The sequence below is a fragment of the Patiria miniata genome, unplaced genomic scaffold, assembly GCF_015706575.1.
Source record: "Patiria miniata isolate m_02_andy unplaced genomic scaffold, ASM1570657v1 HiC_scaffold_9, whole genome shotgun sequence".
NCBI lineage: Eukaryota > Metazoa > Echinodermata > Asteroidea > Valvatida > Asterinidae > Patiria > Patiria miniata.
Window position 1 is genome coordinate 23,417,926 of NW_024037076.1, and position 16,893 is coordinate 23,434,818.

The window sequence follows — 16,893 nt, forward strand, 5'->3', positions numbered from 1 at the left end:
AAAAGCACGCAGTCCGGTGGTGGTGTTCATAAAAAATTGACACGTATGCTATACGCAGTCCACAAAACAACAAAATCTACCAGAAAAATGGCCAGTAATTCACCAAGGAGAAACGGGGAGGATTCTCTGAATGGTAACATTATTTTCTGTTTTCCTTGACTGTGCTTGTTGTCGATGAGAGTGTTATTTTCTGCGTGCAAGAGTTAGGTGCACTTAAAAAAAATTATGTCGAATGTTTTTCTGTGCTTACGTGCAGACTCAGACTGCAGTAACATCTGCTAGGCGCATTAGGCATACAGGTTGTACGTGACAACTGACAATGTTTACACACGTACAAAGGTGAAATGAACCCGTCTTACAAAAATGTCAAGACTTCAAAATGTTCTAGCAGTTTGCATGTACGTCACGTAGCCCAACCAGATTCCGCTTGCTTGTTGAGACAAGAAAATAAACGCAATAAATTAAATGGGAATGTTGGTTTGGTATTGGTAATGTGTTATGGCTTATGCTTCATAAGTTTATTTTCGAGAAGAGTGGAGTCTCTAAACAACATGCTAAACACTCATTTTCGCGGCATACAAAATTACAATAGTGGTCATAATAAAAATGTTGAAACAAATCTCAAAAATTTGGGAGTCCAAATTGCAAAATATTTAACATGTTGTCGAAAAAATGTTTTTGGTATTTTGTAACAAAATTTGACGAATAAATTAATGTAAGAAAATAAAAGATAAGTTTAGATTTAGACTATGTTAGAAAAGCCAAAAGGGGCTTTTGGAGCTTATTCTATTTCGTAAAGGGAAGTCATATCTTAAAAAATGACATCATCATCTGACTGTCGCATCAAAATTTTAAAACCCTACCAACCATGTGATAAATTTGTATTGGTAAAGTTTGCAGAGCCACTTTTTATAAACTGCATTATTGTGGGTTTTTTAAAACGCAGAATCATGGGTGGTCTTCAACCAAGAGGGGGGTGACAGCAGTAATGGGAACGGCACAAACAGACCACTATCCATGTACAATGGAAACATGGAAAAGCTGCTGATGGAAGCCCAGAGGGAGTCACGGTCCACATCTAGAGGGAGTTCCCAGGGAGGCAGGTAATGAAACACATGAAATAGCAGTCACTTTACCATTTTTTATATTAATTACAACAGGACACGGTTATATTGTACAACTATTTTTCGTAATATTCATCTGCTTTTCCCTCGTTTTACAATTTAAATTTTTCGAAATGCTAAAAGAAACTGACTTGTTACAGATTTTCTGAAACAGTAATTCTCAAATTTTTATATTGATTTTTATATTGTAGCATTAATCCTTTGTAAGTTTTCATGAATAATTTTCAAGGAATTGCACGTTACATATTAATATAACATGTCTATATTTTATTGGATAACTCGTAATTTCTTGTAATTTCAAAATATAATGATTTGACCCATGATAAACCCTCAAGATTTCCAGTCAATGATTTTAGATTAGAATATGGCACTTGCTGTCCTACTATCCTGGTCGGAGGTTTGTTTAAAATCTTCTCCTTGAATTTGTGCAGAAAGACCTATGAATTGTGAAAATGTTTTGTCTTAAAACTCAAGTACTCCAATTACCATTTGTCTATCTTTGCCTCGTCTTCAGCCCCAAGAGTCCGCACAGTCCCGTAGGCAGCGGAGCTAACAGCGGACCTGGCTCTACTTATAGTAATGGATCAGACAGATCACAGGTACTTATAGTTACATTGTTCATAGTTTCAAGTAGCATAATTAATTAACACTAACCTTCCCAAATCCTCCAAAATCCTCTTTGTAAAATGGAGGATTTTGCACAATTGAGGAAAAGGCAAAAATGTGTGGCTGGTTTGGGAGGATGCACTGTGTCAAGGTCTTAGGCCGGATCTTGTGTTGTTTATGCTCAGCTGTGCATACATTTAGGCCAAGATTGTATTTGAATTCCTCCGCACTGCTCCAGGATGTCACTGGCTCTGCCTCAACATATTGACAGTGATTGCCGGAGGATTTTGCAGGATTGAGGCAGTGGTCACCCCTCCAAGGACCACATTCAAGAAATAACGGATGATTTTGGAGGATTGAGGCTATGTGCAATTTTTACATGGAGGCAGTTGGAGGATGTTGCAGGATTGAGGTTGCATCCTAGCAAAAATACCTAGGCAGTTAGGGTTAAAGTTTATTTCATCCTGAGTTCTAGGGGAGGTTTTTAATTTAATAATAGTTTGGGCTGTAAAATGACTGTTGTTTTCTTGAAGGAAAACAAGCGGGGGAAACTCTGGAAAATGGTATTCTATACTCCAATCCAGAATAGAAAAAATATTTGGTCAGTCGGGCCATGACTCACTCAATGAGAATTAGGTAAGCAGACCAGAAAGATAAAACAAAGGTCACATGGTCTCTCCTTTAGTCAGTTACGCCCTTGGACGGACTTGTTTATGTCACCAAGTTTGATATTGTTGATAAGAGTGTAACACGTGCACATGACTGTGACAGTAATCTACGTACTGTAATCAACGTAATCCAGTAGAACATTTTTTAAAGTTACACCTGTACACTGTACCTCACCTGTACGTAAATCAAAACACACACATGGACGTTTTTACAGTCAATTTTTAATACAAAAATCACAAAACCAGCAAGTGGAATTAGATTTAGGACTTTTGTGCATGTATTGTAATTACACACATCATGAAGTATATAATTTTTAATTGCAGTAATATAACTGTTGAAAAGTTATATTATTTGTAATGAGCCTCTTACTTTATCGGTTAGTCAAATTAAATATTTAAATGAATCATTTACATATTGCATAATGCATGCTTTCATTTTTATGTTGTATCATTATTTATATGTATCCAGACTGCTCCATTGCTACCAGGGACGGGCGCTGGGTTGGCCCAGGGAGCTGCCGAGTGGATCTGGGACTGGTCAAGTCGACCTGAACCACTCCCACCAAAGTAAGCCCAAGGGAATTAGTAGCCAGGGCTGGGCAGTCAAACCAATCACATGAATATGCCAAGCACAGACGTTTGTTGAGTGCAGTAAAATATTTGCTTAGCAGAGATGGGTTACCAGACAAAATGTTCTGCAGTGTTTACTGCTCATTGTTGCTCGGCAAACTTTCTCTGTGAAATCAACAGATCTTATTCAAACCAATTGCACGAGAAGCACAGTCAAAGTTTGTTGACCTTTAGCTGTCGCGCACGTCTTACTGTGATAATTTGATGTTGTGACTCATATGCATCACAGTCCCAGTGTAGGACTGGTCACTATTCAAGAGTCACCGACAATTTTAGTGGTGGTCACTGGCCAGAGCAGTCAGATCTTTTTGTTTTGATGAACTCCATTTGGGGCATTAGAAAATATTGAAAATGTTTGTTTCCTTACAAAGCTCAGTTCTCAATTACCTTGACCCCTTCTGAGATACTGCGACACCCATTGAATTGATGATTGTATTTCTTTGCAAAAAAAAGAAGTTATAGTTATTGATAATTTTCAATCATATTTCCTCAATGCCAAGAATACTGTATTTTTCTTGGTACCCAAGGCCACACCCAAAAGAAAAAGTAAAAGACTTCTTTTTGAAGAACTGTTAAAGATACATTGATCTACAGTTCATTAACTCCATGATCAGCTTCTTATAATCAAAATTGAAAGTGACTGTACAAATCCTGTTTAAAACAGCAATTTTTGACTTTCTTAGAAACTCATTAATTGCTTCCTGTGCAGAATTTAGTTCATGCCGTGGTTTGACATTTGGAAAGGATTAGGTTACACATCTGAGTAATCTTTTTTTTTCTCAGACATCAGTAAACATTGGTATTTTTTCATTATCCGCGTTGAGGCCCTTAATCCTGTTAAAATCAAACATTTATAAGCCATGATCGAAAACCTCATTAAAACGAAAATTTCAAAAATAATTACAAATACAGGAAGTGCTACTTAACAAGATTTGTAAACAGGAAAGAAATAATTGGAAAATGTTTTAAAAAACTAGCCAAATTCTATAAAAAAAAAACAACAACAATTTTTGAGGATTAATTATGTCAAGAAAAGCGTTTTACCAGGCATAGGTTCTGTTGAAAATTTTCAAAGATTTTTGTCTACAATTTTTCCTTTGCAGGGAGTTTCGTTTCAAGCATCCTGATCACACTAGGTTGAGCATCCGAAAGTCTAAGGCCATGAAGAGCAACTTCTTATCAACTGAAGTCTTGAGTGTCTTCATTCCATCCCTCATCCTAACCAACCTTCTTACTTTGGGAATCGGGTGAGTAGACAGAAAGCCAACTAGGCAGGGTTCAGAGGGAGGGGCGGGGTTTCAGGGGGAGAAGGGGGACCTAGCCATGAAGAGCAACTTCTTATCAACTGAAGTCTTGAGTGTCTTCATTCCATCCCTCATCCTAACCAACCTTCTTACTTTGGGAATTGGGTGAGTAGACAGAAAGCCAACTAGGCAGGGTTCAGGGGGAGGGGCGGGGAGAAGGGGGGTGGAGGAGGAAGTCTGAAGTGAATCTCAAACGTCCGATAAGCAGATAGGAATATTATAAACCTAAATGAGTGTTAATGGTGGTTATCTTTCAATTCAACTTGTGCTTTAATAATCTTATGCAATGCAACTCTTTAAACTTACCCCACGCATCTTAGTGGTCGACAAGAATTTCCAAGAATACATTGTGATGTCAAAATAAACTGAAGTTTAAAAAGTGAATTTCAATGTATCCCATTAACTTTTATTCTGACTTGTTTGAATCAACATCAGTTTGTTTATTTTTGTTTGCTTTTGACAGCATTTACATCGGGTTACGTGTGATCTCCCCAAGATCAAGCTGAGATGGATGCATGGATTGATGGTACCCTGTTCGAATCCAACCAGTGCAGACACTCATTGAAGGGACTTATTGCCAGTATTTTTGGACACGGCAGTGGGCTGCTTCTTTTGGGCCTTGGATTGCCAATTGTTTTGGAAAAAAAAAATTAATAAAATCACTTGTTCTTATCAGACTTCTTTAAAATGGGTACAGAAGTTATCACAAGCATGAAAATTGTGACATAACATGGTATACGTTGAGTGGTACACTATCACAAGCATCCCAAGATGATCCCTGAATGGACTGTTCCATTTTCGTAGGGTGCATAAAGGGGCATAGAAGGGATATTTATTAAGGGTTACCATAATTATGGTAGCAGTAGACCTCTGAAAGTGTTTGTAACAATTATTGACCGTAATGACTGGTATGATAACATAAAAGGTGATCCCTGAATGGGCCATTCCATTTTTCCAAAGAGATGAGGGCAAATAGAATGGTACAGGGAATATAGTTATATTGTACCACGAGTGAAAGCAGTCATAGTTTGTTATGTAATCATAACATTTAGATTCTACAAAGTAAAACATGAAACAGACGGGCATTTTTTTATTTTCGGAAAAACAAACTGATTATTCATGCCTTGAGATACCCAACTCAGATGGTATGATTAGTAATCAGTGAGTGTAATTTAGTGAGTATCGTTGGAGAAGGCACATGGACCCCAAATAATTTTATTTGTATCCCCCTCTTTTTTTTATTGGGTGTGATTTGCCTTGTCACAAGATGATCTTAGTCTGGGGTGAAGACGTTGTTATATATTGGATACGCGATAAACCGCTGTCACCCACGAACCACTATCACAACGTCTTGAGAATCTTGTAAAATCTTCCCCTCCCACCCCGAAAAAATGGAAAAAACAAACAAGAAGACAGTTAACATGAAGTTTCACAAAAATCTGGTAACATCTTGTATGCTACTGGCTGAAATTTGGGAGTTTGATAAGGAGCTAAAATGAAAGGTTTTGATTGGGCGCTGCATACATTAGGCAAAACAGGTGTGTGCACATGACAACCGCTACAAGATTCCCAAGATGATGTGATAGCGGTTCGTGGGTGATCGTGGTTCGTCGTGATAACCCCCTCTCATGGTGACGGGTACAAGTGTATCCAATATATATCAACAGCAGCTTAACCCTAGACAAGATGGATCTGGGGCAGGTTTGGGGGTCTTAGATTGAGAACTGTGCCACTATCATAATAGATAATTTGCAGTGGCTAACTTTGGTAACAGATGATGTATTTTGGATCTGTTTATCACCTAATGCGTTTCTAATTGTCATTAATTTAATCTATCAAATATGTCACGTTTTGATTTACACCTAAATCACTGATTTGAAAAATCTTGTGATCACCAAAAATCACTAAGCACTTTTTCCAAAGAATTTAACTTAAAAATGCTGCATGTATAAAAGCAAAAATTTGGATTTGAAAAAAGGTGTTTCATAATTTAACCAAAAAAAATATTTCGGCTTGCATGATTACTGTAGAGAAAAAGACGTACCAGTTTGAATGATCATGTATAACCAAGACCAATGCTTATTTTTAGAATACGGTAGAAGTGCCAGTAGATTACTTCAACGGCAAAAATCTTTGCAGAGATGTTTTTCTTGATAACTTTTAAGCTAAGCACAAAAGCTTTAAAATCTTTTAGCGTTCCAGTAATGGCTGCTAAGTAACTTAAGCTACTGCTTACTTATAGTGGAAATAACTTAGTGTTACCACCATTTTGGTTTTGTGAGTTGCGTTTTTGGAAGCAAGAAAATATGAGCATTAAGTGCTGGGTGGAAAGCCACTTTCCTTTTCATATTATTTTTTTAATTGAATACATGTATTTGTAAAGTGCAAAAAGGGTTGATTATGAGGGCATTTTATAGTTACTTTAAAATTATGTATTTGAGGAGGGAAAACTGGTGCCACATAAACATTTTAGAGTAATTTGTTACATGGTATAGTTGGTTCAACTGTCAAAAAGTACAAATTGTATAAATGAGTGTAAAAAACTTGTACACTTTTTAAAAACACTTTAAAAAAACGTTTGGATGTGTTGAAGACTTTTTTGAAGCAGTCTGCTTTTTGGGTGAAGACGTAATTTTTTTTTCTAATTGTTAAATTTGTCTGCACAATATATTTATTGAAAATGGTTCTGAATTGTTGTAATCTTGAATTTTTCATCATCTCTTTATCAAGTACTTCATTTTTTTTTGTATGTCAAGCTTAGATTAGAAATTCAAAAACCTATCTGGGTCAGGAGAAACTTTCTTGCAAAGAACAAAGGGTCGCACTGAAAAAGTGATGGCGTGGCATGCTGGTTATTTGTTCATCATTTTATTTCCGTATTGTTATCAGGCAAATTTGGCTGATCGTTGTTTTTGTTTACGCACCATTCTGCGATGTAAGAGTTTTTTTGGTGCCTTATTTTATTGAAAGAATCTCAGGAATGCAAGTTTCAAGTTGACTTGAAGTGTGGCTGTTATGATAACGTTTATGGATGCTGGTATTCAGATCAAATATGTAATTTGCCAAAACAAGCCAAAATAATTCTAGACACATTTCTACATCCTCTTCTTTGACAAGCAGCAGCACGTTAGGTTAAATACAAAATATAATGTGGTGTGTAAAATTAGCCACTTAATCCGCAAGAAGCCTATTTTATAAGCAAAGTAGTATTTCTTTTTTTCATTGGACAAAATAATGAGCCCAAGTAATTTTCATCATGCGAAGGTTTTTTGTCCGATAACATTTATGTTTGAAAGTTTTCACAGTGCTAAGAATGCATTTTAAAGTTTCCAGGCAAAATTTTGTCTGCTTATATTCCATCTTTTGGCTTTAATTAAATGCTAAAGTTTGGCTTTGCTTTTGCAGAAATTGGTTTAAATAAAAAAAATAGGTTTTTTTATTACTAACCCTCGTGATAAAATGCACTTTATACCAAAATGTCGTAAAAACACGTAAAATAAATTTAGTGTAGTTTAATTATGTTCAAACCTGATAATATTGGGGATTTCGTTTTATAGCATGTGGTATTTAGCATTATGGTTTGTGTTGGATATATAGGAATAGTTTGTACACGGATCTTGTAGCCTTATTAACTATCAACTATTGTACTATACTTCAGTATAAAGCAGTTGAAATAAACTGTAACTAATATCTGTAATAACTAATTGGAACAAATTGTTGAAAGGAGTCATTCTTTCCTTGTCCTTTTGTGTGTATTTGGTGCGACAAAACATGAAATTTTTATGTTGATGCATTTCAAATGTCTAAAAATATCGAGATGATGAAGAAATGGAACCCTTTTATTCACATAATTGGAAAAGAATCCAGATATATAGCTCATTTTGCCTCGGTATGTAAAACTTTAGTGAATAATATCTCACCAACATACATAATAAGGCTGTAAATGATTTTGTTTTGTTTAATGCACATAATAAAAATATATTTAGGTAACAATTTTGATAAAGTCATCTACAATTAAAAAGATTTTTTTACAAGCGGGCAATTCACAAGGTGACAGCACACGTGGGTCTTCCAACATCCGATTTATGCTCAAATTCTCCAAAAATGATTGAGAATACATTCGTAAAAACTGCTGTAAAGGCTCGATCAGCAACCACCCTTCACTTGCAGAAAAAACATATTTTTTATCAGGGCAATTAGTTATTTTAAAGTCCTCTATTATATCAATATACTTCCCCCGTTAGCTGCATGCATTCCTGCACCTGAAAAAAACAAAGTTTATATTTTACCAAAAATTCGCTGAAACGAAAACTAAAGAAAAAGACATACAATACACTGCTTTCTGTTCAAGTACATCAAGAACGCAGGGAGTTAATGTTGCATGATTTAGCACACTGTGGTTTAGAGAGCCGCTAATTTCCGATAAACGCCTTACAATTCATTATATTAAACAGCACTGTGGTAATTATCATTGCAGACATAACCATGTTGGTCAGATGGTCCAATATAGCAGATGTACACATGTCTTTTCCAAATATGGGAAGGATCAAACGCAAATAAACTTAAAATGAATGAATAATGCAGGCCCTGAAATTATTTATAACAAAAACAAAACTGTCCAAATTGGAGTACAGCAATCTTCAGTTTACACAAAGCACAGTATGCCAGCTTCAACCCAAATACTCATCCACTCACAAAAACCCATCCACCAAATTATATCACAAACGAACCATTTCCCCAAATACAAACCCAACCAACCACCCAATCACGGACTCTGTCCTATAGTCTCATCCAAGACTGCTGATACATGCTCACTAGAATTTTGCAGGGGAAACACAGAGGATTATGATTCGCTAATTGTCCACAGCCAAGCTACTTCTGTCTTTTCATCGTATCACATAAAACTCGGATCAATACTCTTTTTTTTTGGCAGAGGGCATCATTTTATGACTGAATATTCAATGCTGGAATGTCTAACCTAAATTAAGATCCAGCGTTACAATCCTTTGTTGAAGTAGACCGTTTGGACGGCGTCTCCGTACTCTGCTCTGATGGAAGCTCGTAGATCGGGCTCGAGTTTATCAACGGCCATGGAACTGGATGAAAATGAGTGTAAAAGGAAGGAGATAAATAAAAATGAAGACAACTGTTTACTGGAAAAATAGGGGTCTCCTGACTCATGGGAGGGAGATCGAGAAAGAAACGCTGAGAAATTTAGCTAGAACGAGCATGTTCAGACGCCGAAAGCTTAATAAGCCTCTGTACTAATGATGTCACACTTTGTTTACATGTGCACTTTCCTATGGAGCCAGTGGGGGCCCACGGTCCACTGAGCACCATAGGAAAGCACACACGTAAACAAGGTGTGACGTCATCAGTACAGAGGCTTATTCACTGTAGGGAGCAGTTTTTGCTTTGAAGTGAAATAAAATATTGTCCTTCAGTTGAAATCCAACTCTTAGTAATTATCACAAGTTTTGATTCGTCTACCTACCATCGTTGAGGGAAGAGGGCACAAGCTGTAGGCGTCATGAAGATTAAACTGACAACAAAAAACAAAGATGAACAAAAATGAAATAATTTGATAAAATTCCAGATAGCGTGATGATCAGGGATTATGTGAGAGTTAAATCAACTCACGGGGAGCAATTACAAAAAAGATAAATGGAAGTATAGTCCCCAAAATTGTTGATATAAAAATCCATTAAGTCCAATACTGAGGAAAAACCCGTGAAAAAAATCCATGTTATAAGTCTTCTACATCTCTGTCTGGAACCTGGACTACAATCCTATGTTCCACAGAAAAGACGGCATCAAATAGTACATGAACCATTCTGGAGTATACTCACAAGCACCCGACACCCATGACTTGGAAGGGACCGTGTAGAACTGAGACCCTTTTAAACCATGGATACTTGAGTAGTCTCTCCATGATCACAGGAAGTACACCTGAAAATAAATCGGAAAACAAGATATAAAAATTTTAACTAAATGTGGTCAAAGAAAGAAATCCATCACTAGCTCATCACAGGCTATATTCTTGAGCAAAACAAATCAATTTGAGGAAATAGAGACAGGATTGTCATTATATGAACATTTTGTCACAAATTTTTGGGGAAGCAATTGCTTACACATGCCAGGTGCTGCCATGACGATCCTTGATGTGACGACTTGTGCGATACCTTTCCTTGCCGCTTTCTGCATTGAAATCAAAATGTGAATGAAAAGATGTGATAAAAAGTTGACCAGATATAGACAGAAGATGAGATGATTTGGCGATTCTTCTGTTGACATTTTCTGTCTCCTCCAATGTAAAATCACATGGGAGGCAGAACAACAACATCACAACTTGAAATCTGAGATAAAATCTTACAGGAAAAATCTCAAGAATCGTATAATAGGTTGAGAATGGCTCTCTCAGATTGACTTGTTTTTGGACGACTGATTATTTCTGCTGTGAAAGTGTCATGTTCCAAATTCAACATTCTTAAACAAATGTTCTGAGTTTGCGATGCAAATGCTAAAAACTACATCAGACTAAATTAGATACGTATAAATTACTCTTTCTATTGGAACTCCGACTTACTTTTGATTTGCCGAGTTCTTTGCCGTTTTCGTCACAAATCACGATGCCAGACTTAATTTCTTTCTGTCTCATCATGGGAACATTGACACAGTTAGCCGCAGCTACAGCAGCAAAGGGAACGTACCTTGCTATAAGTGGTGGGGATTTCTGGGGGAAAAGGAGCAAAATATTCAAAGAAAATGTCAGAGAATGTATTTGCACTTTTACAATTGGGGAAATATTTATAAAAGTCCATACCCAAGAAGTAAGAACAAATTGGGATTTGTCATTTTGTTTGTTTGTTGAATTCGAAGTTTTTTATTTAAGGAATAAGACATATCTCCTGATACAAGGTCTCAATACCAAAAAGTGTCTGAGTCTGCTTTTGATATACATGTACGTGATATTCTGCCCAATTCTTTTCTCAAATTTATTTAAGGTCAGTCAATCTTGTAACCTCTTGAGTAAGTGAGCAAAGAGTTTTTACGTCCCTATCAAAGTGTGTACAAATGACATTGTTAAAATACCGATATTTTCTTCCTAATAGCATCTCCGGACTAACGTTCATCTCATTATATGAAGCAGTTTATGTTTTCAAAATTTCTTACCTTTGTTAGTGAGTTGAGGCTAAGAGCAGTTACTAAGGCACCGCTGGTTGCTGTGACATACGCCATGCCAATCTCCCTGTGAAATAGACACACAAATGGAAGTATGGGACAGGATTGACTGTAAAAAGCATTTTAGGAGGTGATCCTGTTTAATTAAAATGAGACTTATCATATTGTACCTGTTCGTGGTTGCTGACGCTGCGTTCCTATTGGTGTAGTTGACAAGTGCATTGAAGGACTGGTTGATCCATTGCCAGAAGACCACGGCGGGCACTGTCCTGACATCAACAAAATAAAGGAATACTTGATAAGTTCTCTAGAAAAGGGAGGAAAAACACAACGAAATGATACACGTCAACATATCCAAAAATTAGAGTGGCCTGATATTTCATCTTTAGCAAGGACTTCTTAAGAGGCAAATGACAGAGGAACAAGAAACAAACATGAAGGGAACACACAAGCATGCAGGGTTGGGAGGAGACACTCAAAGGCAAGATGGGGGGGGGGGGCAGATCAACGCTCTGGATTTGACTTACTTGTACCATTGCAGCATAGCTCCAGTGATGGCCATTCCTCCTGGTACTTGGAAGGACATCTTGCCAATAAGATTCATCTTTTCGCCCGAGTCTGGATGGAAAGCTGACATGTAGAGCTTTTGGGCATACCAGAGCTGTTCTTCCGTTGTGCCAGGGGGCTCAAGACCCATTCTGGAAGAATAAAAATAACTTTGACAGTAGTACGTTAACTAAAGAGCAAGTAAGATCGACCATGGATAGACTACCATTGATCTACTTATTCTACTAGTGGCTGATTTATAACATGACTTAGTATTGAGAGTCACAAACGTTCAGGCATGTTCCAACAAAACCGAAAAATTTACTGTAGAATTGAACGTCTACTTACTTGTAGTCATTGATTAAATCCCTTGCGGCATAGAGTTGTTTATCACCGCAAATGACCGTCCTTGGATCGGTGACATTGTAGAAGTGTTTGAGTCTGCCAACGAAGGTAGTCTGGTCCCAACGAGGCTGTGACAGGTCTAGTCTCGGACCTACAGGTGCTGCTGCAATGTCTTGGGCTGCGAGAGTTTGTGCCATGTTTCAGCGTTCGTCTTTCAAATCTGTTGAGGAAAAATATATAGATTTCATAATAAATATTGAATTAAACGATCAACCAAATCTATTCTGAAGCATAAATAGAAGTAGTGTTTGATTATCTACTTAAATAGGCCTACATAAGCCCATAACATTTTATGCAGGTGCTAACACGAATTTCAACTGCTATCGTTATGGCATGGCAGTCAACCGTGTGGTTCCCTGACCTAATAGTATTCAACGTCAGGATCTTTCGCTGTTGGGAACCAGATTATCAACCGAATGGTTCTCAGACTTTATTTCCCTATTAAAAAAAATCCTCCCAAAGCCACTGATTACAAAGTAAAGAAAGAAGAATATTAAATCTACTTTAAGAATGATTTAGTTAAAAAGAAATTAGAAGTAAAGAAAACTATTACAATTTACATGTAGGTATTAATATTATTAAAAAGGGAAAAAATTGCGCTGCACAGGGGTCGATCCCGGAACCTTCGGCATAGTGAAAAAAATTTAGCTAGTCACTACCATAAAATTAAGCACCACTTATTAAAACACCCCCCTCCCAAAAAAAACCCAATAAAAACAAACAAAAATACACAAAACCCCTAACATGGCCAATCTGATATGATTCTAATCCACATTTATGATCAAGATGATTACGATGATTTATTATTTTACATGAGGATAGGAAGGCATACCCCTTGCCCTTCCCGTACCACCCCCCCCCCCCATCACCCTGGGTCACGCCCCCATTTTGGATTCAACTCCCAGTCCCATTCCCAACCTGCCCAAACGACACGTTCTCCTTTCATCGTAAATTAATCACTCCCTTATCATTACCATCACCATCACCTTGACACAGATCAAGACTGCAGCAAATATAAGCATTATTTATATTGTTTAACCAACCTTTTACAATACTTTTCTGACCGACACGTTATCTTACTGCTTCTCACGCCACTGTACACGTTACATTGCACGCTATGAGCACAGTATGGTGCTATACAAGAAGCAGAGATAATACTGCAATGTCCGTGCCGTGAGACTGGGATCTAGACAAGCTTGTTGGCAAAAAAACTTAAATCCCACGACAAATTTTGAAAAGAAAAAGAACATTTAAAATTGGAAATTAAGCATAATGAATGCAAATTAAAATGTACTTAAGATATATTATGATACATAATAATATTTTTAATGTAAATTATCATATTTTATGGCTCAGTTAATTATTTACCATTGTTAGTTCCGAAGCAATCGTGGGAAAAATTGTCATTGCTTGCAAGCTCGTGACGTCACACGCACATAGTTACATGCAGCGGTGGTATATAGTCGGTGCTCACGCCGTGCTTCAGCAGAAATTATTCTCTCAAAAATAACACTTAGAAGAGCTATTTTTCAGTCATAATGGTGAGTATTTCGATCATTTAGGTCATATGGATGAGTATCTCAATTTATGGAGTGTAATATTTTAATTGTTTACATGAATTTTAATTGCCATTTTAAACTGTGAACGTCAGTCGTCATGCATGGTGAACGGAATTCGGAATCAGTCAGTGGACAGTATGCAGTGGTGAATTAATGCCGAGCAAGAAAAATGTACACTGCATTTGGCCTGCTGTTTATCGCCCCAATTTGTGGAATGTAGGCCACGTTCACTGCTTATTTTCAGTCTAGTGTAAATTGGTAAAATTATCGACTATGGCATCATGTCGAGTAGACTGATCCATTATTCCTGCCGCCATGGCCGCATGACATTTTGGAACCGACATTTTGACCAAATCACAGCCGTGTGTGACTGCAGAAACAAATGTCCAACAAAAACCTGACAAATCAGACGATAGGCCTAAGTATGTATGGATGATCTTTTACCCATGTACCGCTTGACACATGCGACTGGTCTATGCAGTATGGCCAATGCCATCCCATGGAAAGTGGGCGGGGTTTATGGCTGATTCAGTCCGTTTCAGAACATGTTTATCATTAAATTTTAGCTAAAAGTTTCTTCCAAGGGGTAAAAATTCATCATATGAACGTAACTAACGTTATAGGCCTAACATTAACAAACATGATGTTGTTTCATACAGGGTTTACTGGACCTTTTACGCAATCTCAAGACCAAGCATGAGACGGAGTTACGTGTCCTTCTCCTGGGTCTAGACAATGCCGGCAAGACGACCATCTTGAAGAAACTTGCGTCAGAGGATATCTCTCGCATCAACCCAACACAAGGCTTTAATGTTAAGACGGTCAAGACTGGCAACTGGCATTTGAATGTCTGGGACATTGGGGGTGAGTTGAGCTGTCGTAGAAAGCCATGAATATGTCAATCAAACCTTCCAGGGTAATTGACTAGACTGCCCAGTGTTACTAGATCCAACAGGTCAGAAATTTTAAGGCCAAACTGCCTCAGAGTCTTCAGTGTCCAATGGAACAAAAGCCTAGTTTCTATATCAAGGTAAGAAACGCAGAGAGCAACGCAAACAAGACCCAAACTGTAACGCAGACATATGGAAACATTTCATCAGCAAATGTCACCGACAACCCCGACAGACGCAAACTATATCACAGAACATCGGCGAAGTTGAACCCGGTCCAACTTTGCTGATGGTTCTGCGCAGTCTACATAAGCTTAATGTCGATGTGGAACTAGGTTTTACTACCGGTGTATGAGATTAGGCCGTTTATGCACTGGTGTTGATAGCCCAATGCAACAAGGTACCACAGATCTTAACACCTGTTGCATCTGGCAGGGTTAGAGATGTTGTATTCTTGTGTCTAGGGGTGCACAGCGCACAAGTGTTGTGGTTTAAATGGAAACTCTCAAAACACACCTTTTACCTGACATTTAGGTCCGTAACCAAGTTAGTTACTTCTGGCAAAAGAGCCTGCTATGTGCATCAATGTATAAAGTTCAGATGTGAAATTTTCACTCTAAACGGACAAGTGACACAATATTTGTTTTAAACTTGCAAACGTCTCATCTATAATGCTAACGTCTCATCTATAATGCTCCTGAATGTTTGATTTCTGTTTACAGGGCAGCAGAAGATTAGGCCATACTGGGCCAATTATTTCGACAACACATCCATACTAATCTACGTCATTGACAGCTCCGATTCAGAGAGACTTGAAGAAACTTCATTGGTGAGTCCTGAAGACTGCCGCTCATCATAGATTTTTGGGAACCAGAGTCCATATTTGACCCTTTTTATAAAAATTACAAAAAGTTATGCACAAGTATTACAAAATTATTTACTGTATTGCAAATACAATATATCGTCTATGTTTTGACAAAGTATCGAGCACATCAAATTTGCCGCAATTTTTGACATGCCAATTGCTTCATGAAAAATGGAGATCAAGATTGAAACTCTCAATCCAATGTTTTCCATTGTCTTCCAGGATTGAGATTTTCAGGACACGATTAGAATACCTGCCAGCATAAAGTGTTTCAATATTCCCCAAATAAATTTTTAATTTTTTTGTCTTGCAGGAATTAGCCACCTTATTATCAGAGGAAAAGTTGGCCAACGTGCCCGTTCTCGTCTATGCAAATAAGCAAGATCTGGCGCTGGCAGCTTCGGCTAGCGATATATCAACGGCGATGGAACTTACAAAGATCAGGGACAGAGATTGGCAGATTCAGGCGTGCTCGGCGTTAACCGGGGAAGGGCTACAGGTTTGTTATCTAACCTTAATCTTAACCGTCCTCAATCCTCCAAAGTCCTCCGGGCAGTTTTGGAGGATTTTGGAGGATTGAGGCTGAATGCAACATACAATTTTGGAGGATTGTGGAGGATTGAGGACACATGGACATTCAGTTACGGTTGAATTTGGAGGATTGAGGCTGCATGGTGTTTGAAGAAGAGGAGATTTTGGAGGATTGAGGCTGAATGAATTTTGAGAGACAGGGGTGGGCTATTGGAGGATTTTGAAGGATTGAGGCACTGGGTATCCCTCATTTGAACGTAAGCGCAACATTCTGGAGGATTTTGGAGGAGTGAGGATGGTTCCTAGCAAAAAGGGCTAAGGGGGTTAGGGTTAATTCCAAGAAACTCCTGAATCCCGTAGAATCTTGCAGTATGCAGGACACCTATGAGGCAATTCCAGCATCACGGACATTACAAATCAGACAATTCTTTCTCTTTTTTTCATTTAAGGAGCTCAGTAAATAAACCTGAAAATGTGTTTTTCAAATCTCATACGTCCATCATCTAGTAAAGATCAAGGAGGTTATATAAACAATGAGTTTGAGATCATTTCTTTCAATAATTAACTAGATATCATAGTTAAT

The 16,893-nt window shown here is 37.7% G+C and overlaps 3 protein-coding genes across 6 annotated transcripts in view; 2 read left to right on the top strand and 1 right to left on the bottom strand.

The window, feature by feature from the left end:
* Positions 1 to 16,893, top strand: part of LOC119720665 (BCL2/adenovirus E1B 19 kDa protein-interacting protein 3-like) — a 26,168-nt gene continuing 9,275 nt past the window's right edge. The window contains exons 1-7 of one of the 2 annotated variants that reach the window (XR_005270108.1): positions 1 to 133; positions 947 to 1,103; positions 1,639 to 1,723; positions 2,868 to 2,965; positions 4,132 to 4,216; positions 4,379 to 4,437; positions 4,796 to 5,132. Coding sequence is in view for 1 of the 2 variants with exons in the window: in XM_038190455.1 (XP_038046383.1) it covers positions 46 to 133; positions 947 to 1,103; positions 1,639 to 1,723; positions 2,868 to 2,965; positions 4,132 to 4,216; positions 4,379 to 4,437; positions 4,796 to 4,838 (615 nt within the window). In the remaining variant the exon portion in view is untranslated. Of the gene's footprint in view, positions 134 to 946; positions 1,104 to 1,638; positions 1,724 to 2,867; positions 2,966 to 4,131; positions 4,217 to 4,378; positions 4,438 to 4,795; positions 5,338 to 16,893 lie in introns of those variants that run through there. The other variant, XM_038190455.1, reaches the window with a different exon arrangement.
* On the bottom strand, positions 7,082 to 13,654 carry LOC119720664 (sideroflexin-2-like). Of its 3 annotated transcripts, none has more exons than XM_038190452.1 (10): positions 13,509 to 13,654; positions 12,409 to 12,625; positions 12,042 to 12,212; positions 11,685 to 11,783; positions 11,506 to 11,581; positions 10,919 to 11,065; positions 10,464 to 10,530; positions 10,182 to 10,281; positions 9,827 to 9,874; positions 9,329 to 9,428 (listed from the first exon to the last, which is right to left on the bottom strand). In XM_038190452.1, the coding sequence occupies exons 2-10, from the start codon at positions 12,600 to 12,602 to the stop codon at positions 9,329 to 9,331; spliced, it is 1,002 nt and encodes a 333-aa protein (XP_038046380.1). In that variant the 5' UTR covers positions 12,603 to 12,625; positions 13,509 to 13,654. The 3 variants fall into 3 exon arrangements, with proteins under 3 accessions (XP_038046381.1, XP_038046380.1, XP_038046382.1); XM_038190454.1 differs by having other exon boundaries at positions 13,541 to 13,622; XM_038190453.1 differs by lacking the exon at positions 13,509 to 13,654 and having other exon boundaries at positions 7,082 to 9,428; positions 12,409 to 12,602.
* LOC119720666 (ADP-ribosylation factor-like protein 3) overlaps positions 13,854 to 16,893 on the top strand; it is a 6,831-nt gene continuing 3,791 nt past the window's right edge. Inside the window, exons 1-4 of the mRNA XM_038190457.1 lie at positions 13,854 to 14,006; positions 14,684 to 14,888; positions 15,637 to 15,743; positions 16,093 to 16,278. Of these exons, the coding sequence (XP_038046385.1) occupies positions 14,004 to 14,006; positions 14,684 to 14,888; positions 15,637 to 15,743; positions 16,093 to 16,278 (501 nt within the window). The 5' untranslated portion in view covers positions 13,854 to 14,003. The remainder of the gene's footprint in view (positions 14,007 to 14,683; positions 14,889 to 15,636; positions 15,744 to 16,092; positions 16,279 to 16,893) is intronic.

What these genes read in the sequence shown, in the direction of transcription:
- LOC119720664 (XM_038190453.1), bottom strand. Translation starts at nt 12,602, where the DNA reads ATGGCACAAACTCTCGCAGCCCAAGACATTGCAGCAGCACCTGTAGGT. An exon ending in GTCATGGGTGTCGGGTGCTT is followed by an intron (nt 9,875 to 10,181) that starts GTGAGTATACTC and finishes TTTTGTTGTCAG; the next exon opens with TTTAATCTTCATGACGCCTA. An exon ending in GCCCTCTTCCCTCAACGATG is followed by an intron (nt 9,429 to 9,826) that starts GTAGGTAGACGA and finishes ATTTTCATCCAG; the next exon opens with TTCCATGGCCGTTGATAAAC.